The sequence below is a fragment of the Nyctereutes procyonoides genome, unplaced genomic scaffold (genome assembly GCF_905146905.1).
Source record: "Nyctereutes procyonoides isolate TBG_1078 unplaced genomic scaffold, NYPRO_anot_genome, whole genome shotgun sequence".
Classification (NCBI taxonomy): domain Eukaryota; kingdom Metazoa; phylum Chordata; class Mammalia; order Carnivora; family Canidae; genus Nyctereutes; species Nyctereutes procyonoides.
In genome coordinates, this window is record NW_026575159.1 from 404784 (window position 1) to 427800 (window position 23017).

General features: G+C 30.8%; 1 protein-coding gene across 11 annotated transcripts in view; it reads left to right on the top strand.

Annotated features, from left to right (window-relative positions):
• Positions 1-23017, top strand: part of RIMS2 (regulating synaptic membrane exocytosis 2) — a 583644-nt gene that overhangs the window by 336096 nt on the left and 224531 nt on the right. For all 11 annotated transcript variants that reach the window (XM_055314266.1, XM_055314267.1, XM_055314268.1 and 8 more), the window contains 3 exons: positions 10937-11005; positions 16800-16956; positions 18441-18557. In XM_055314266.1, the coding sequence (XP_055170241.1) occupies positions 10937-11005; positions 16800-16956; positions 18441-18557 (343 nt within the window). The remainder of the gene's footprint in view (positions 1-10936; positions 11006-16799; positions 16957-18440; positions 18558-23017) is intronic.

Below are 23017 nucleotides of genomic sequence, written 5' to 3' on the forward strand. Positions count from 1 at the left end.
ATTTCAAGAGATTCAGAAAAAACATGTGACAAAATCAAACACCTATTTCTGTTTAGGAGGAGGAGGAGGAGAAACTCTAAGCAAAGTAAAACAGAAAGAACCTTTCTTAAAAGATAGGTAAAGGGCATTTGTCAAAACCTACAGCTGAATTATACTTGGTGATAAAAGACTGAAACCTTTCTTCTTAAGATCAGAACAAGAAATGGTTGTCTATTCTCCCTACTTCTAATCAGAATTGTACCGATGCTTCTAGCTGGTTCATAGGAAAGAAATAGAAATAAAATGCATCTACATTGAAAAGGAGGAAGTAAAGTGATCTGTATTTGAATACAACATTTTCATCTATATAGAAAGTCAGATGGAATCTACCCAAAAGCTCTTATAATTAAGAAGTGAATTTATGAACTTGTTGGATACAAGATAAAAATATGGTATCAATTGTATTTATATGTATCTGCAATGGGAACAATTGAAAATTGAAATTTAGTAATATAATACCATTTAAATGTGTCAAAAATATGAAATATTTAGGTGAAAATTTGACAAATGTAAAAGATCTCTAAACTAAAAATCATAAAACACGGTAGAAATGAATTTTAAAAGACTTAATGAAGAGAAATACTGTGTTCATGGGTCAGAAGAACCAATATTATGTCTGTTTTCCCCAACTTGATCTACAGACTCAATTCAGTTAAAAAAAAATATCAACAGGCATTTTCGTGTAAATTGACAAACTGACTCTAAAACTTAACTGAAAATATTTAGTACCCAGAATGGCTAAAAACAACTTTAATGAAAGGTCAAAGTTAGAAGCCTTACAATAGTTGATTTCAGAACTTATTTTAAAGCTGTAGTAATTGAGACATTGTGATAAAAATAGACAAATGCAGGGGTGCCTGGGTGTTGTAGGTCAGTTAAACATCTGTCTCTTTTTTTCTGCCCAGCTCATGATCCTCAGGGTCTTGAGAGCATGGGGTGGAATCTGTTTGAGATTCTCTCTTCCTGTCTCTCTGCCTTTTCCACTTGTTGTCTTTCTTTCTTTCTTTCTTTCTTTCTTTCTTTCTTTCTTTCTTTCTTTCTTTCTTCTTCTTTCTTTCTTCTTTCTTTCTTTCTTTCTTTCTTTCTTTCTTTCTTTCTTTTTCTTCTTTCTTTCTTCTTTCTTTTTCTTTCTTTCTTTCTTTCCGAAATAAATAAATAGATCTTTTTTTAAAAATAGACGAATGTATTAAAAGAGCAGTATTACAATGCAGATAGAAACCCACACATATGTGGATACGGATTTTCAACAAAGCTAGAAAGGCAATTCAGTGGTGTAAGGATGGTCTTTTTTAACAAATGCTTTAGACCCTGTAGATATCCATTTGCAAAAAAAAAAAAAAAAAAAAAAAAAAAAAAAAAAAAGGACTTCTATTTATCCTGAATACAAAAGTTAACGCAAAAATGAATCAGTGCAAACCCTAAAATTATAAAACTCCTAGGAGAAAACTTTATCACCTTTAGTTAGGCAAAAAAGTTCTTAGGGCATGAAAATCACATGCCATTAAATAGCACATTGATTAAATTGGACTCCCTAAAATAGAATAGTTTTTTTTTTTTTCTTTTAAAGAACACTGTTAAGGGGCACCTGGGTGGCTCCATCACCTTTGGCTCAGACGTCCTGGGATCAAGCCCCACACTGGGCTCCCTGCTCAGTGGGGAGCCTGCTTCTCCCCCTCCCTCTGCTGTTCCTCCTGCTTGTGCTTTCTGGCTTTCTCTCTCCCTGTGTCAAATAAATAAATAAAATCTTTGGGACACCTGGGTGGCTCAGCAGTTGAGCGTCTGCCTTTGGCTCAGGTTGTGATCCCTGGGGTCCCAGGATCTAGCTTCCCCGCAGCGAGCCTGCTTTCCCTCTGCCTATGTCTCTGCCTTTCTTTCTGTATGTCTCTCATGAATAAATAAATAAATCTTAAGAAAAAACAATCTTTAAAAAAAATGACAATGTTAGGATAATAAAAAGCCAAGCCACGGGCCAGAAGAAATATTTGCAAATCATATCTCTAATAAAAGACTTGTATACAAAATATATAGAGAATTATTAAAACTCATGAATAAGAGAACATAACAATAAAAAATGGATGTAAGATTTGAAAGACCATTATTAAAATTATTAAATATTAAGAAATATTTTAGAGATAGAAAATAAACACATGAAAAGATAGTCAACATTAGTCTTTAGATATATGTAAATGAGATGCCATTAGACCCTTATTAGAATGGCTAATGAAAAAGACTATGAAAAGAAGCACTGGAGAGGATGGAAATTTACTGAAATTCTTTTATTCTGTTAGTGAGAATGTAAAATGTGTTAGCCTCTTTGGAAAATACTTTGGTGGTTTTTCCTAAAAGTTAAATATACAACTACCATATAATTCAGTCATTCCACTACTAAGTCTTTATCAAAGAAAAGTGTAAATATGAACGTTCATTGTAACTTGATATGTGATAACCAGATAACCCAAATGCCTTTCAACTGGCTGATAGATATACAAACTGTGGTACAGCCATAATAGAGAATATTATAGTGATAAAAACAATGAGCTATTGACATACATGGACAACATAGATGAATCTCAGAATACTTCTACTGAGTGGAAGAGATATAAAAAAAATGCTAGTATGATTCCGTTCATATTCAATTCTAAATGCAAACTAATGAATTAAATGGAAAACTAAGAAGAAAAAAATAACTGAATTCCTGTGACTACAAATATTAATACCTTAAAAGTTGAAATAAATCTTTGCTTTACAGATAAAACACTAGACCCAGACATTCTTTTCAGGTCGTTCATACTTAATCTTAACATATTATTTCAGCTTAATAAAACTTGCATAATGTACATAATGTAGGAATATTTCCAAGCTTATTTACAAGGAAAACACAACTTTTATACCAAATATCCACACATCCATTCCAAAAAAGGAAATTTATAGGCCCATTTCACTCTTAAATATAAATGACCATAAAAGCTACATAAAACAGCAAATCCAATCGTTTTATAATATTCAGTAAATGTTGTTTTAGACATTTACAGATCAAAGGAGAATATGTTCATTTCTTCATAATGAATTAAAAATTTTATAAAATTCAACAAATTCATACTGATTATCTGTTAGCAAATTACAAGTTAGGAAGAAGCTATCTCAATCTGATAGTATGTCTATTAAAAACTTATAGGAAATATAATCTCAAATGACCAATGATAGAATTATTTATTTAAAAAAAGAACTTGAACAAGAGTGTGATTGTAATGGAGATCTTAGTGCAATAAAAAAGAAGAATTTAGAAATAATAATTCAAAGGAAGAAATAAAACTGTCATTGTTTATAGATGATATAATTGTTTTCCTCAAACTCTGAAAAGAATCTACAAATTATGGTTTAGCAAGATGTCTGGGTATAAGCATAGTATACAAAGTACAAACAGACATACTTTGTAATAGTAACAAAATATCAAATACCTAGGAATAAATCTAACAAAAGTTATATAAAAGAACTACAGGAAAATAAACTAAAGTTTTATTAAGAAACATTAAAGAACACCTAAATAAATGGATATATGCCATAACTATGTGTAGGAAGACATTATTGTTAATTTCCCCCACTTGACATATATATTTAATTCAGTTGCAATCCTATCAATATGCAGCTGGCATGAGAATAAATCAATCAGTGGAATAAGACTAACAGCTCAGAAGCAGACTCTCTTTCATGAGAAGGTCTCTTATAAGGATCTGAGGTAACATGTCAGACCAAGAGAGGAAAGTAAGTGATTCAATAAATTAAGCTGGAAAAAATACTATCCATAAAAAAAGAACATAGATGAAATTAGATCCCTGTCCTGCAACATGTAAACTCTAGATGGATTAAGGGCAGATAAACTTAAGGTTCAGTCAGGAAGCTGAAGAACTATTAGAGATATGGATTACAATATTTATCATAAAGTTTAAACTACAAAATAGCAGGAGAAGCTGCTGCTTCTTTGTAAGAAGGTTCATAAGAAAATGGTCGAAGATTCTGAAAAAAGTCATGTGCCAGAGGCAACAAAGAGGAAATAGTGAAAAAGTTTGAAGGGCTGTTGCCTTTTCCTTCTCTTGGGGTCTTGAAGTTACTGTAGATCATAAGGACGGAAAAATGCTTGCAAAACACCCCCTCATACCGTAATTTTATGAGTGACCTGCAGAAGAAAATCTGTAGGTCCTTTATGAATCTACAGATGTACTTGGCACAGAATTGGGAAAATCTGAAGAAAGAGATCTAGTATGAGCCAGAGGAGCATCTACCATCCCAGATTTTATCATACTTCTTTAGAAACCAAAAAGAATTGGAAAGAGATATTAAAAAACCATAGTTATCATAACCATCTCTCACAAATGTGAACTACATAATTGATAAAGTTGAATAAGTCGAACATTCTCCCAACAAATGAGAATATGCATTTCTTCATCTACAAATGAAACATTTGTAAAATATTGCTATAATTTTTAAGTAATCCATTCATGTGGTATATATTTAAGAGTTAAAAAAAACCCACTGTTTCTCAAACATCTAGTTCTCTTACTTGAATGAACTGTTACCAGTTTCTGTATGTTTGCACAGATGGTCTGTATTTACATAAACAACTATGTATGAGTTTTTCCTACTTTTTTTCAACATAAATAGTAACGTAGTATCATTATTGTATACCCTCTGGGGTTTGTTTGTTTGTTTTTTCAAGTTTTATCTCTATTCTTTTAGTAGTTACTATTGAAATCACAACCTTACACACTTAACAAAGTAACATTAACCTCTCTACCTATTTTTTAAAACTGCATAAATATTGTAAAATCTGATTTGTACCCCCACACTATTTAACATATTATTGCCAGAATTTTACTCGGCCTCCCAATTAGTAATTTATTATATCATTTTGTTCATTCAGAGTTTTAGACTTACCTGAATATTTATCACGTTCTCTGCTTCCTGCCTTTTTCATTTCATTTTATCTTTTTTTTTTTCCTGAGATAAATTTCTCTACTTTTGAAGTACAAATATTTTAGTAGTGCTTTCAATGAAGATCTGGAAACAGGCTGTGTTTTTCTGAATATATCTTTATTTCTTTATTTTTGATGAAGTTTAGCTATATATAAAACTCTAGAATTAGTTTTATTTTTCTCAGCATCCTGACAATGTTATTTTAATAACTTTTGGCTTTCAACTTTCTAGAAAAGTCTCTCCACTTATTTAAATTTTCTTTAAATTGTTAGCAGTTGTTATGAATTTGTGTCCCACCAAAAGCATATGTCCTAACCTCCTGTACCTAAGACCTTATTTGTAAATAGAGTTAATACAGAAGTAATCAAGTATTCATTTTTGAGAATAGACTTAATCCAATATGACTGATGTCCTTATATAAAGGAGAAATTTGAATACAGATAGACATGAATAGAGGGAAAACAATATGAAGACATTCAGGGAGAAGATAGCCTGTCACTAAGATGTGACTGGAGGGCCATTATCTACAAGTGAAAGAATGCCAAGTATTGCTGGCAAACACCAGAAGCTAGAAGAAACACGGAAGGATTCTTCCCTGGAGCTGTCAGAGAGAGCCTGGCACTGCTGATACCCTGATTTTGGACTTCTACCCTCCAGAACTGGGAGACAATAAATTTCTCTTGTTTTAAGCCACTCAGTGTTTGGTGCTTTGTTCTAGCAACCCTAGGAAAACTATTACAGCAGTGTTTTGTGTTTTGTGTTTGTGATATATATATACTGTATCAGTATATATCAGTATATATATACTGATCAGTATATATATATACTGATATATATCAGTATATCAGTATATATGTTTTGCATATTTTTTGTTAAATATATTCCTAAATTTTTCATGTGTTCTTGTGATAGGCACTTTGAAACTTATTTTTAGTTGTTCATTGCTATTCTCTAAAAAAATATAGTTCATTTTTGTATGTTGACTATCAATGTATTCTGCAGTCTTTCTACATTGTTAGTCTTAACTTTTTTGTAGCTTCCTTGGGAGTTTTAATTTATATGATCATATTACTACTTGCTTTCAAATCTGTATGCCATTCATTTATTTTCCTTGCTGTATTTTACTGTAATGCAAATGGAGTGTTGAACAGAAAGGGTTGGAGTGGACATTCTTAGCTTATTTTTTGTCTTTGGGGGACTGCATTGTATATTTCATAAGTAAGTCTGATGTTAACTCTAAGTTTTTTGTAAGATGCCTTTTATTGATTTAAGGAAATTTCCTTCAGACTGTTTAACTGAGATATTTTATCATGAATGAGGGGTAAGCTTTTATAAATGATTCTTCTACATCTATTGAAGTAATTTTAAATTTGCATGTGTAAATGAAATAACTCCAATATACATAAAGTAAACTAGAAAGAAAAATTAACAAATTAACTACTGTTGAAGAAAATTCTATTATAATTTTCTCTCAATCATTGATAGATCAAGCAAACAAAATTTTAGGAAACATACAGAAGAATCAAACCACATAATTAACAAGTTTAATCTCATAGTCAAAGAAAGAACTCTTCATCTAATTAATGAATTTATATTCCTCTGTTATATCCATGAAACATTTGTAAGAATTATTATTATACTATTTAATAATTCACTTTCTGACAAATTTCAAAGACCTGACAAATATAGGCTCTTTTTCTCATCACCAGTATTATTATGTCAATTTAAAAAATAATAATAAATTACACCTATGTATTTCAAAATTTTAAGAAATGCTTTAATGAACATTTTCTTTGAAGATTTGTTATCTCTGCAATTATCATACATTATTCAGCCAATTGATGTCTTAGATTTAATGATGTATAGGAAACATCTTACAGATCCAAGAAGAAAATACCTAGACTTGAACTTTAAATAATACACTGCATATTAATATTTGAGTAATACAGAGAAGTAGTCAGAGAGGGAATGTTCATGTTAGTAAAGATTAAAAGGCTGAAAATTTTGACACATTTATCTAATTTAAGAGTTTAGGAACAGGGGACTCTTGGGTGGCTCAGGTCATGATCCCCAGGTCCCAGGATCCAGTCCCGCATCAGGCTCCCTGTGGAGAACCAGCTTCTCCTTCTGCATTTGTCTCTGCCCCTCTCTCTCTGTCTCTCATGAATAAATAAATAAAATCTTTAAAAAACTTCTCTCATGAATAAATAGATAAAATCTTTTAAAAAAGTTTAGGAAAAGGATAGCAAAAATAAATTCAAAGTAGAAAGAAAGAAATAATCATAACTATAAGAGCAGGAATCAATAAAGTAAGAAACAAATTTCTAGTTGATAAGATTATGGAGCCTAAAAGTTAATCCATTGAAATGAATGGCAAAATAACGTATAGTGAAATTTATTGACAGGGTAAAAAGAAGGTACAAGATTCAAATAGAATATAATAGATACATCAGAAAATAAATAAATATGATAAAATTATGAACATTGTAGCAAATACTGAAAACTTGAATAAAGCGAACAAATTCTTGTGAAAAATGCAACTTAATAAACCTTGAATCAATAGGTCATTCTATGTCTACTGAAAATAGAAATTAGTAATTTAAAATATTCCCATGAAGGAAACACTGGATCATGATAGTTTTATAGATGAGCTCCATCAAAATTTCAAACAACAGATTTTTTTAAAAAAATCCTACATAAATTTAACCAGAGAATAAAAAAGGACTGATTCTCAAGTTTTTATTGTGCCAGTATAACCTTGATCCTAAACCAAAGGTTAGTGAAAAAAAGGAAATTTAAATCACTTGTAAATAAAAATGTAAAGATCCTTAATGAATTATCACTAAATTTAAGAGACATTTCTCCACCTAATAAAAATGTAACATCAGCAGATATCATTTTTAATGCCAAAATACTCAAAAAATTCTATTTAAAGTCAGAATTTAAAAAGGAATGTAAATTTTTTCTGCTTCTTTCCAGCATTATGAATATAGTATAAGAAGACAAGAAAACGGAAGAAGAAAGACCTTAGAATTAGAAAAATTATCTATGGAGGAAAATCCAAATTGAACCATATAAAATTTATTAGAAGTAAAAAAAGAAAGACTTTAACAAGGTGGTTGGTTAACATCATTTTACAATAAAGTTTTTCTGTATAAGAGCAATTATATTAGTAATCAGAATTTTAACAGTATTTCTTATAGCAGTGGAGATGAGATACAAAGAAGAAATCCAACAAATGTGGAAAATTTAAATGAATGAAGTTAAAAATTTCACAGAAATTTAAATGGAGAGAATGCCTAGCTCATGGCTAGTAAAACAATATTAAAATACATGCCAGGGCTCCCTAAAATGATGTATTGATTCATTGCAGTTCATATCAAAATTCCATTAGGATGTTTTGTGCAATTTAATAACCTGAACTTAAGATTATATGGAAGAGCAAAGAGGAAAGATTGGAGATATATTTTTGATATATAACAATATAACAAACAGTGAGTTTTTGGTTTATGGATAAAGGGGAAAAAAAGAGCACCAACTAGATCCTAGCAGATAGAATACATTTACTTATGACCGAGGTGACATCACAGATCATTGGGGAAAGACAGAAATATTAAATAATGCCAAAATATGTGTTATATGTATGGAAAAAGCAAAGTTGCGTCCATATCTCATGCATAAATTCACTTCAAGACAGACAAAGATGTAAATGCTAAAAACAAAATCTTTTAAATTTTAGAAAAAGAATACCTGTCAATTCATAAGCTTGGAACCATTTCTTAAACAAGACTGAAAACACTACATTTAAAAGAAGATTGATACATCCAATGACATTAAACTTAAGTACTTGAATTCATCAGAATGTTAAATGACAAGATCCAAGTAGAATCAACATAATTCCAATATATTTAACCTCTGTAGAATTATTAGCAAAATAGATCAACTTTCATCAGGAACGTAGTAAGATTTGAAGGAAGCAACACTTACAAATCACATATCCCTCCTATGCCCCAAATTCTGTGCACAAACCCACACAAGACCACTCACAAAAGCTGATAAAATGAACTTCTTTTTTGCTGGTGTCATTCTTACTTTACACCAGAAGCAGATCTGATTCTTGACCAATACCAAAAATATGTAATCTTTATGCCCTAGACTACCTGGCATATTAAACTATCATTACCCTGTCTGTACTTGAGCATTTACATTTACAGTGTGAAATCTTGTTACAAGATGAGTAGCAATTCTTATTATGACTCTCCTCAATAGCTTCATCTGTGGTATCTCTTTTTTTCCCAAATCCATTTAGAATGTATATACTAATTCTTTAAATCCTTTTGTGCCTAGTTTTTTTGGGAAATTGTGTGGTAATTGTAGTTTCCATGTCAGTTGGGCCTGTAAAAGCCTATGAGTTGATTGCGTTTAAAATTTTATGATATAAGGATTTGGAAGGGAATGGGACCATTCCCCATTCACTGGGGCCACATGATCAAGACAGATAAACATCTTTTATGTAACCATTAAGAGGAGGAAAACCAGAGTTCCTGGCAACAGACTCTTCCTTTTTCCAAGAGGGCAGGGGTTAAAAAAAAACAAACAAGAAAAGAAAAAAATGTACGGAGTATTTCTAAGAGGACCTTGGAAATATTGAAGGACATTCCCAGAATGTTTAATTTTTGCTGCTTTAGATAACTTACACAACGTGAATTATATACCTTACAGGAAAACATTTATTTTCTGAAAACTGAATTTAGTCTGTTTAATGAATAATGTATGGTGGAAGTGGACAGACAAAAGAAGTCATTTCTTGAAATAGCAACACTGTTTTCACTTACCATTAAGTATTTTCTGATTGTAAAGAAGGACAAATACTGTAATAAGGGATTCTATTGTGTAAGAAGTGCCTGTTTTTTGAGACACATGCAGGAAAAAAGATATATGAAAAATAAGTTGTAACATGTTTATATATGTGATATATTTCATAATTAAATGTGAAGACGACCTGTTTAAACCATCAATTCAGTGCTATTTTTGCCATAGCACAATTAACATTTTAAAATTTTGTAATAGAGGTCTTGAATTATATTAATCATTACTGCTCTGTTTTAGGCTATTTCCTAGAAAATATAACACAATTCAAAATTTAGATGTATTAATAAGTTTGCGGATGATTCATTGCTCATTTCTTTACAAAGCAATGGGCGAACAGCTAAATTAATACTAAAGGAAGATTGTTTAGGATGTCTTAAATTATGCTTTTTCTCCATGAGTGTGAAAAATGAAGAATTGGGTACATTAATTAGTTATGCATATTAGAAAAAGGCGCATTGAATGATCTTGAAATAGGGAGATCCCTGGGTTGGCTCAGTGGTTGAGCCCCTGCCTTTGACCCGGGGCATGATCCTGGAGTCCCGCATCGAGTTCCGTGTCAGGCTCCCAGCATGGGGCCTGCTTCTCCCTATGCCTGTGTCTCTGCCTCTGTCTCTCTATGTCTATCATGAATAATGAAATAAATTCTTAAAAAAAAAATGAATGCTCTTGAAATAACGTATTGTTTTGCTTTGAAATTTATATAGACTTAAATGCCTTTGTCTAAAAGCAACTAAAACTGACTTAGCTTTTTGTTCAGTAGAATTTGTCAATCAACATCGAATCATGTACATATATTATTTAATATTATTTCAAGCTTTAGGGCATTTAGGAAATTTATTTTATACATCTTAAGAACAATTTATTTTAAGAATAAAATCTTTACATTATGAAATATATGTAAAAATAAGTGTGAGCTCCTAATCAGTTTCCTTCTCTCCATATTTTTCCTTCTCAAATATTTCATTCAAAATTCTTTCATTTGTTTTTTCAGGTTGGTGAGGTTTTTTTTCTTAATAATCAGTAATTTTAATTATAGCTATTGTTTGCTTCATAGGGTCAAAAAGAATAAGTGATAGTGAAATCTCTGACTATGACTGTGATGATGGAATTGGGATAGTATCAGGTAAGAATTTCAGAATTTTATAGTAATAAGAAGGAAGTATTATTCATCATTATTCACCAACAAACAGATTAAATAATAAATAAAATGAGAAAGAAATAACTTGCCTCTTTATCCACCTCCTCCCAAAACAACCTTATGGCAATTTTACCTCTTGAATAATTACAGTTACTGGGACTCTTGTATCAGTTGTTAAACTGAACATCCTTACTGAAAGGTGTCAGATAAGTGAATACTTACAAACTTTCTATTTTTAAAGTACTAAATAATAAGGATTTCATCATAAATTTGAAGTATTATTGTATAATTGAAACTTCTTTATACTACATAACTGTGTGAAAAAAAATAAAATCTTTTTGACATCACCAGCATACCCAAATATGTCAAATATTTTAATGTACTTTCTGAATTTTTTTTCATTGTTGTCATGTTGATTATGTATCAGGCAGAGCTTCATTTAAACTTCATTTAAGCTTCATTTAAACTTCAATTATGGTATTGTAGCTTAAAGTATTGCTGACAGGCACTTGATGAAATGAGCACTGGGTGTTATACTGTATGTTGGCAAATTGAATTTAAATAAAAAAAGACAAAACTAAAAAAAATTTTAAATGTGTATGAAGTAAAAAATAAAATAAAATATAAAATAAAATAATAAAATAAAATAAATTAAATATTGCCTGTTTTTTGTTTGGAAATTTACCTGATAACTTAAAAAAAATGAGGATGATTTCAAATCCTCAAAATCTGTCACTATTAGAAAGTTGAAGCATCACCATATTCTGTTTTATATTCTTTTTATAAACATGAAAATATTATGATATTGTGCCTTTTGAAATGTCATCTTTTCTTTGGCCTATAACTTTAGTAAAGGTATACCAATTATATTTACAGAAGTGTTATGATAACTAAGGCTTAAACATGCTAATTCTGTTAAAAATATTTTTCTTATGTTTTTTTTTTTAATGTCCTTTTTGTTTTTAAGCACCATCATTAATAGTTTCAATAGGGACTAAATGCTTTAATCAGTAGTTTATCAGGTAATTTGTCAGATGAAACAAATAATCCTATATTCTCTGTGAAATTGTTTTGAAGGCATTTTGAATGTGAATTGCATACATTCATATACACAGTACCATCTTACCCACCCGCCCCCCGCCCATGTTAACTGGCATTTTAAACAACTAGTGTTAAGTCTAGACACCAGCAAAAGTGTTAATACTTTGTTTCCCATATACAGAGATTCATTTCCAACTGCATATTATATATCTGTCAAATTCAAAGTATTTACAACCATTCAAAACCCTTTTAACCTGAACTATCAGCCTTTTCTCAATAATGAGCAGTCTCAGCTGCTTTATTTAATTTTTCCAAGTTTGCAAAGCAGATGTCTTGAAAATTAACTATGCCAGAGGTAATACTTCCCATGTGCTTACTTAGTTTATTCTAATTCAAGACAGAGGTAATTTTTTATATTTGCATTGCTAATATTATTCTTTGAAGTAAATAGAGACTGATTGATATTGAAATTTAGGGTTCTTAGGGAAGTAATTGTTGGCAGTGGTATACTGAGTAGGGAAATGAGAATGGTTGTAAACCAACTATTCTTTGAACCAGTTGACTCACCCCACAGTGCAAATAAATGGAATATATAAATAAAATATCAGTTTATAGCCACTTAGAATGCTAGTATTATTTTCTACTCTGACCAGAAACAATATAAAAATACGTGTAAATAATAATATTTTCCATTGGGAAGGTAGAGTGATGTTTTAATAATTAGCTCTTAAATGTTGCATATAATATTCTGATTTTCTAATTACCTAACCCCAACACTCTTTTTTATCACTTCTGAGTAGCTCTCTATATTATCAATAATGAATATATTCTTAAAATTCTCTATTTTTTTTTTAGTTTTCATGGAACTGAATTATTTGAATTTTCTTCTTTTCGGGACTCTTCCTCCTTTTCTCAGTAGCCTCCCTCAAACTCCCATAGTCATATCTCGTTTTTCTCTATACATTCCCTTACCTTGGATTTCAGTGATACTCTTTTTATAAATGCTTCTCAAGTCTTTCTCAACAGTCCTAATGTCTTTCCCAAGATTCTTTTCCACATGTGTGTAACTGTTTGTCTATGCAGCTGAAAATACTGTTATCTCCTCCTCTTCCAAACTGGTAAACCTTCTAAACTTCTCGACTCTTTGTAGTATATTTTTAGCTTCCTGGTAGGCTAACCAAATATTAAGAGTCATTTATTTCTTCCCTCTTTTTGCTCTTGTATCTGATCACAAATTGTTGGTGGTTCATAATAGAATGTCCCCAGACTCTATTTGTTGGACTTTTTCACTATCTACACTCACTATTCTAGTGATCCCAACTATTTAAAGTCCCAAGCCTTTAACTGGCATCTTTATGCTAAAATTCCCACATGCCCAGTCAAAACCACTTACTCGTATTCTAAATTTTCATTTTCTACTGCCCACTTGACATCTGTGCTTGGAAATGTAGTAGATATCTTCAACTTAATATATTTAAAACCAAACTCCTGATCTTTCCCACCAAACTAAGTCATCTGATGCAACTCCATTCTTTTATGTACTTGAATTGAAATTTTTAGATTTGTTCTAGTCCTTCTCTTCCTCTTATGTCCAACATCAAATCTTATTCAAAATCATCCCGATGCCTCTACCTTCAGAAAATGTACAGAATCTGACTACTTTCCATGTTTCCATTGCTGTCATCCTGGTTCATCTCTTACCTCTTACCTGACTTATTGCCTTTTTCCTTTCAGCCTATTCTGATCAGGACACCTGAAGTGATCCTGTTTAAAGAAGATAGATCATATTCAGTTTCTGCTCAGAATCCGCTAATGGCTTAAAAATCACTCAGATCAAATTCCAAAAATCTTTGCAAAGCAACTCAAGGCCCCACGTGATTTTCCTCCTTCCTCCAAGTGTCTCTGATCTCTTCCATTGTTCCACTCCTAGTACCCTATTTTCCCTGCTGTTTGTGAACACAGTAAATTAATTCCTATCTTGGGGTCTTTGCACTTGTCTTGCAACCCTCCTCTCTATGCACTTGGCAAAGCATCTAACTTCCTAATCAAGTTGTTATGGAATGTCAGCCTCTTAGTGAGTTCTATCTATGCCTGACCACCTTATATAAAATTGCAAAATGCTTCCATATTCTGACATTTTGATCTCTCTTTATTCTGTTCTGTTTTCCTCTTAGAACTTAAATCACCTTCAAACATATATATATATAATTCAAACATATATAATTATTTACTGGGATTTTTATTGTTTCTATCACTCAAACTGGCATTTAAGCTACACAAGGGCAAAGCACTTTGTGTGTTTTGCTCACTGCAGCTCATAGAATAACATGCACATATAGTTATAAATACTTGTTGAATGAATGAATGTATTGATTTTTTCTGTGTAGTCTGTTGCCATTTCCAGTTGTCATACTCCAAAATTGTACCACTAACTATATGTGGCTATTCATATTTAAATTAATTTAAAATAAATACATTAAAAATTCAGTTACTCATTGACACTAGCCAGATTTCATGTCATGTGTGTCTAGTGGCTACCATATTTGACAGCACTGATGGAGAACATTTTTATCATTTTAGACAGTTCTGTTGGACAATATGTTCTACATTTCATAAGAGCAATTAATCTTGCTACAAACTTTCTAATCTTTAGTTCGAATTGTATACTGGTGTCAGCTTCATCTTCCTAAATTGTTACTTTGATCATGAAAGATGAATGTAGTCTTAGAGCAATGAGAGGTTTGGAATCCGATAGATTTTGCTTTAAATACCAGACCCTGTATTTGACACTTAATTTAAATTTCTTAGTAAATTTCTTAATGTGAATTTCAGTTTCCTCAAATATATAATGGGGATTATATTATCTTCTTTGCAGAGTTGGCTTATTCGCATCATTAATAGATTCCTGAAAAAACATTGTGCTCTGCAAAATCATGGAGTAAAAACAAAAACAATAGGTATCTGGGAAAACTGGATTAGATCAGACCATTCAAAACCCGTGTAGCTTTGTAATCAAAACACTAAAAATAAATATCTAAGCACAATTCTGAAAAGTCATGTTATGTTTTATTCAATAAAAATATTAAAAGTGGGGTTTTAAGATAAAATGAAGGTATCTAGATGGAAGGAGTATGTTCTAGACGGAAAGGGGGATAAATCTGCAAAGTTATGGCATCAAGGAAAGTATTCACCACACCAGGAAGAACCCATGCAATAAATACTTATAAGATGGAATTCTTTTGACCAAAGTAAGCCAAAAGAAAGAACATGGGATGAATGAGCATGATATGTAGTTCTGTATTTCTTTGGCCTGCTGCATCTAGCTGTGTTAATGTACTTTGCTTCCAGCTGCTATTATTTGGTAGATGTAGTGAACACTCTTGATGCCCCACCCATATCCCCCTTGGTCAGCTGGTTTACCCATCTCCAGTGAATGTTGGCTGCTAACACAGCTGCACCATTATCTGGAGAATTGGCCTGAGACACACAGAAAACAATCTCTCCTGCTTCCCACTGGTGATCTTCAGTCAGTGACTGGCTAACACTGGATGACAAAGGTCCAGGACCCTTGCCTCCAAGTCAGAGCAAGTCTGGTACAGTTCACATTCCAGAGCCTCCAGTGGGATCAAGCTGAGATCACATTCTTGCTTAGCTTCTTCCTGTGCCCTGTTCTGCTATTCTAATTCCTTTCTCTTGAGACGACTCCTTCCCATTCATTTGTGTACACTCAAATCTTTCTCTTGCTGCATTTCTTAGGAACCCAACTTCATATAATACTGCAAAGTGTGAGCATGTTGGGAAAAATCACATATGAACCAGTACTTTTTCTGAGTCATTTCTGAAATTAGTGTTGTAGCAGAACACTCTGTATAGTACCTAGCAGAGTTCTTGGCACATAGTAAAAGTCAATAGCAGACACGATGAACATGGTGAAGATAATGGTGATGGGGATAATACCACTTCCTGCTCAAAAATGTTCAGGTTTTTCCATTACAAGCCTCATGATGTTTTAGATATATACAACTTGGGTCAAATTTCTTTTACTATTTATTTCCCTACTGTTGCTCCACATTGGACAGCTGTTTTTCCACCAGCTTTGAGTTCCTTCTACTTTTCTCTCCATCTGTCAAATATCCATTGCTTTCTAAGAGTCATTTGAGCTTAGTACTTCTAATACACTTTTTTGAAGTGTGTCAAATCATTGGGTTGTTTCCCTCCTCCAAACTGTTGTGTTTTTGTTTCTCAGCCATCTATTGTTTCTCAGCCCTGACAAACACTGTAAGAAAAGCAGTCTATGTAGGTGCTTCAGATGGTATTCAGAATACTTTCTAATATTGTTTATCTCTTAAAGAAATAACCATAGACTTTTAGGAATTTTTATGAAGTTAATAATTTTGAATATTTACAATTGTTAAGTAATTGAAGCTCTTCTAGTTCATTAGAGAGATGAAAATGTTTTTAGAATAAACTTGCCTCTTTTAGTAAAGATAATTAACTGTATATAAAAGTTTTAGTCTAACTAGCACAATGCTTGGACATAGTATTTATCTAAATATTTGTCATTCATCTTTAAGTGTTTACAAAATATTATTTTATTATGGTATTATGTTTTATACATTAGGCTTTACATTTAATATATTCAGAGGCTTTCAACCTCACTAACATTTTTTTCACTAAAGTACAAAATACAAAAGTACTTAATGGGTAGATAACTGTACTCTTAATCTTTGCCCCTTAGATTATCGGCACAATGGTCGAGATCTTCAAAGCTCAACATTATCAGTGCCAGAACAAGTAATGTCATCAAACCATTGTTCACCATCAGGGTCTCCTCACCGAGTAGATGTTATAGGAAGGACTAGATCATGGTCACCCAGTGTCCCTCCTCCACAAAGGTAAGATACCATACACATTTTATTTGTAGGATATTTGTAGGTATTAAAAGCCTATGTATCACAAAGAATCATGAATAATTTCTAAAGATAATAAAGTCTTGCGGAAGAAAGTTACATAAGGGAAAATAAATATGTTCTTCAACAACCTAAATATTGAGAGTAATATGAAGTATGGGCTACTTTGTAACTCTGGTTGATGTGTATATTCTTTTATGTGAGAGTTCAAAATCATAAAGAAGACCCAGCTTTCAGTATATCAGTACTGAGTATATACAGTTAGAACCAACTAACTATACCCTTGAATGATAAAGGTATTGACAATTTAAGAAATGGGAAAAAATAAACATTTGATGGGGTTTTAAAGTTAAGAGCAATCATGCAAAGAATAAAAAAGAAAGCACAGATGGAGGGAAGAGTGGCTCGGAAAATCTACAGCTCCAGGTCTTATGCCTAGTAGAAAACTAATCAATCCAGTTAAGTACAGAAAGGCTTTCAGGAGTTAGATCCATGGAAATAATATATTTGCTAATAAGAAATGTGTATAGGATTCACATTTTATATATTTTCAAGGTTTAAGAAAATTTGAACTCTTAGAATGATAGTCTTATAATGCCTATTTTGAATGAATAATTGATTTAGTTTTAGATTTAGACTTTTTCCTTATGATTTAATTTTATACATAATTTTTTATAAATTACTAAAGGCATCTGAAAAATAATTACTTAAATGTGGTAGACCTGTCAATAGAATAACTTTTGTAATCTGAAATTTTAAAAGACCTAGATTCTGTATTTTAACTTTAATAAATAAATTGAGCTGTTTCTTATTTTAAGAAAAAAAAAAAAGGTGCTCGACTTTTACCAGGGAAAGAATATTTGACCACACCTAGAAAAACACAGGCAAAGTTTTAGAATAAATTCAGCTGTACCTAATAGAAAGCCCATAGAAGTAGAAACTATACAAGAGGCTTATTCTATCATGGAAAAGAAGTGTGTCTATTGAAAATCCAGGCCACGCATGGTAACTTAAAGAAAATCATCATTGATCATTTATAAAGACTTCAATTTAGACTTTAAAAAACAAATCCTAATCATTTTCTTAAAACAAGATACACCAGTATTATCTATAAGCAGCATGCTGAACTCATTTTCTTCACATAGATTTATTCCTCCTCCATTATTGCATATAAGAATCACTCCTAGAAATGTGGGAATCATCTATTAATAATTTTGATAACCCTTATCTTTATCCCCATTGATACTCTGTTTATGTTTATCTCTGTTATAGCAGTAATCTCCTAACTTCACTGTCAATCTCCAGTAAAAATGTATCCCATTAGCCCAAGGTGCAATTAGTTAAAAGAAAAAAACTTGGACTTGACGTTACAATGATTTTTGTCTTTCATTTTATTAATAAACCTCATTTCTTAGTGTAGTATATGTTTATGGCCTATTAATATATTTAATGGATTTTGCTAATTTCAGTCGGAATGTGGAACAGGGTCTTCGAGGGACGCGCTCTACTGCTGGACATTATAATACAATTAGCCGAATGGATAGACATCGTGTCATGGATGACCATTATTCTCCAGATAGAGACAGGTAAATAGGATTAAATACTATTAGACCTTATTACAATTGCTGCCTTCAGGAAGAAGGTATTACTGTAAAATATTTTCATCCAAAACTTGGATATGTATGTTATCTTAGCTTCAAAAATAATTTCCTTTACAATACCTACATTCATTCTTATGACCACCATGTAAAAAAATAAAACAAACAGGAACAATCTTTTCTTTGGTTTAAAAAAAATTATCTTAGCTCTTGCAGTTTTGATCCTTTGTTAAATCAAACAAGTTAGGCTAGTGAGTTTGCACATGAGGTTATAAGGATAATTTTAATGAAAATAAGACATTTTATTATTTTTGTGTTATCATAGCCAATCATTACATATAAATATAATTAATGAGACAATATATTTAAAGTCTTTCACATTTATCAGGGAAATCAGTGTGCCTTTTTATGCATAAAAGTATTGAGACAAGTCTGATTTGTTTAGAAACAGACACACACACACACAAAAGAAACAGACACAAAAACTGATTCATGAAGAGGCTTTTCCTCATGGCTTTCAGTAATAAATCTTTTAAGCATCTTAAAGAATCATGCTTATTGATTGCTGTATTTGGAGGAATTCTTCAAATTTGATCCATTAAATACGACATTCTTGGAAGTAACATATGTTCCAATGCATTAATCACATTTATTACTACTGATTTGTTTTTAAGTTAAACAAATTGATTAACCCTTGAATTCATGGTTTGATTCTATATAAAATGAAAAATGCTATGATATTTCCACCACCTGTCAAATAGGTTTGAAATAAGGATTGGCAAAGAAAGCTTAATTTACTATTCAGAGAATATAATGATAAAATAACAAGGGAACTCAGAAGTCTCTTTGTATGCATCCTAAACCAATTTTGATAAAAGCATCTTAAATCAACTGATTAGAGAAGTTCCCAATATTTATCATTGTCAATATTCATGAATTTAATTGTTTTTGTCTAAATCTAGGGTTATCCTCAATTCAGGCTTATAATTTCATTATGTTAAGTACACTTTTCCATAAGAAAAGATAGGGAACATCTATACTAATCTTCAATAGTGTCAAACAAGTATTGACTTTTGTGTCTGAGATCTAAGAAATAGGAAGTTACTAAATTAATGTTTTTATTAATTGTTAAATGAAAGTTAATGTGGTATTTTATTTCTTTTTAATTACATATAAATTGTAATTTCATTGACATTTTCATAGTGATCTGTGTCCTTAGGGGTAATTGTAGGTGTGTTACCTTTAGAAATTAATTCACATCAACTATGGTATTAGTGAAAGAAAGATAACTGTGTTGGCATGATTAGGAGTTGGAAGAAGTCATATTAGGTGGGTGAATGAGTACTTTTGTTAAGTTATAGAATTCTACTGAGTTTGCTCATTTCTGGAAATTATTTATATAGTGATTTATAAACTCCTTCTTCTTTGAAAGTTTATTAAGGAAATGATGAAAGAAAAAAATCCAAAATGACTTTAAATCTTTCAAGTTTACATAAAGTTTTCCTTTAGATGAGAAATGGACTTGATATTTTCTCTGACAACAATATGATCTTAAATCTTGCAGAGAAGAACAGAATAAAATTAACCTCTAGAATTATACTCACAAACAAAAATAGTCACTATCATATCAAACACATAATAATTTATCTAATTTTAAGACAAATGGCCTTAGCATTAATGATAAAAGGCTTGCTATTAAATCCTTGGTATAAGCTATTATAGTCATAACTGACATGTCATTATATTTTTTCTTAATTACTTTATAGCTTTATGAGTCTTTTAATTCGACAAAAATTATAGGAAACAATAATTTAGAAGTTTTGGAAAAATTTAATCCCTAGGGTTTCATCACTTTTTTAGAGTGCTATAAATTACCAGATCATAATTACTCCTAATTGTGAGCTTTTTAAATAAGTAAAATAGAATTTCTTTTAACTAAGACTATGAAACTATTTCTAATATATTATTTTCAAGTTATCTTTGTAATCATTACTTACAAACATGAAGGAACAAAAATCAAAGAGTACAATAATATCCTTGTTAGGTAGTCTATCACATTTTAAACAATGGGATCTTAATTTCTATTTTATTCTTTATATTCTAAATATTCAAAAAGATTTTTTATAATAGAATGTATTCAAAGATATTGTAATTTTTATGCACTCCGTAGAAGATAAGAATACTGTAGAACTCTTACAGTGAATTTCATACAGTCAATCAAATACACTGTTTATTAAAGAGCCTAAAAGAGAATTTCCTTTGAAGTAAGTAAAATTTAGGCATTTTGAGTGGTGTGTTAACTTTTCTTGTCAGCAGTAAATGGTGCACTGGACTAGAAGAGTATTTTATCGAATATACTCTTTTTTTGTAAGATTTGGAACTAAATGGCATTGGATTTGAATTTAGGCTTTTTATTACTTGCTAACTGTGTTTCTTTTGGAAAATTAATGTCTTTGACACTTGCTATTTCTTATCTATATATTAGAACATTAGTTCCAACTTTATAGGGTTGTTGAGTAGATTAAATGACAGCACTTCTAGTTGCATGGTATATACTCAAAAAATGTGCTGTACTCTTAACATTTTAAAGGATCTGTGTCTTACAAATAATTGACATTTTAATGTGCTTATTAATTGAGCAGAAAAAAAAGAAATCAGCTAATAACAAGTATTTTTTTAAAAAAAGCTTTGTAGAGAGTATAGAACATGAGTTGGACCTTGAAAAATGGACTTGCTTATTCAGGCAAGAACAAGAGCATAAATACAGAGGCAGAACACACATATGTATCAGAAAGACCCAGTATGAAGGATGAAGGACTTGGGACATATTGGAAAGTTGTACATGAAGATAATGGCTTTTTACATTGACTACATTGGATGAGAAATGATGCTATTCAACATTAGTTTATAGTGCCTGGTTAAACTTAAGTAGTATAAGAAGGATATAATAGTATTCATATCTTTTTCTTATAGGTAATGTTAAAAAGAATTATATATCAAAATTTGATTGGATCTTTATATCTTTGCACATCTCACTTTATTATCATTAGTTAAAATCCTATTCTGTTTTGAAAAGAAAATGAGTTCTTTACAGTAATTCAGAAACTTGTTTGCCAGGCTATTAGCTAAAATGACTAATTATAACAGACATCGTTCATCTTCTCTCCATCCCCCATACTTTTTGGATCATCGTTTCTCTGGTAAACCCTAGTAACTACTACTAGGAACATAATTTTCCTGGAGCAACATGTATGGCTTTAGTATTAGAAACCATTTCAAGAGCTTATCTGTTTACATGAGTTAATTTACTATTAAAAAGTATAGAGTATTAGAGAGTATTTCTGTAACATGTTAGAGATATCATATAATACTCTATCCTGGAGGCCAAAATGTATTAGGTATCTTAATTCTATAGAGTATACCTTAAGCATAATAACAAAAAAAAATACAATTAACATTGGCTAGGATACAGTACTTCATAAGCTTTTTTTCTTTTGTTCATTCAATTAACACATTTATATTCTAAGAAGAAAAAGGTCATATTATGTGGATCTCTAGGATACCTCAAACACTTAGGCCTTGTCTCTACTCTTTATCAGTCAACAGTTACAAGAAAGTGTCAAAGTTACCCATAACTATTTATAGTCTTCTTGGTCCTTTTAGTTATTGGCTATGAGTGGAACACATCTCTGAAAAGTTTGAAAATACAGAGAAAGTAAATGAAAAAAAAGATAATTCACCTTAGAAAAATAATGTATTTTATTACATTTCAGGAATATATTTTAACATAGTTAAATCATACTGAGTATATTTTAGGAACTATAAATTAGCAAAACATTAACAATATTACAGACACAGAACAGAAAGTTTTGCATTAAGTTGAGATTGCTGGAAATTTTGCTTTCAAAAACGATAGGTTATTTAAGAGTGAGATATTTTATTTCCTCTTTTTGCAGTTCTTTTTGTTTGGTGTTTTCTAAAAGTGGACATTCACTCATCTGATATAATGGAAGGATAATTCGTTATAAGTACAATTTTGTTCTGTCTTTAAAGATTACATTTCTTTTTTCTAAAGATTACATTTCTTTATAAGAATCAAAATGTGTCTAGAAATTAGATCAGTAATTCAGTTCAATTATTTGAAAAATGAAATTTGTCATTATGATTTTTGAATCTGTAACTTTTTTCACTTTTTAAAATTTAGTAATTTTTAAGCTTTCTGTTTTTTCTTTCACAATGAATTACCTCTCTGCTCAATTTTTTAAAAAGTTCAAGGACATTGGATAAATTGCAATTTTTAACATAATTTTTAACTCATTAGTTATATCTGAGACAGTATTGTTTGCTTAGGGTTTATAATTCCATTAATTTTGGAAGAAAAGAAAAAATTATTTAATTGAGAAAGTAAGTAAAATATGTTTTTAAGTTGTACTAAGTGGATGTGGTAA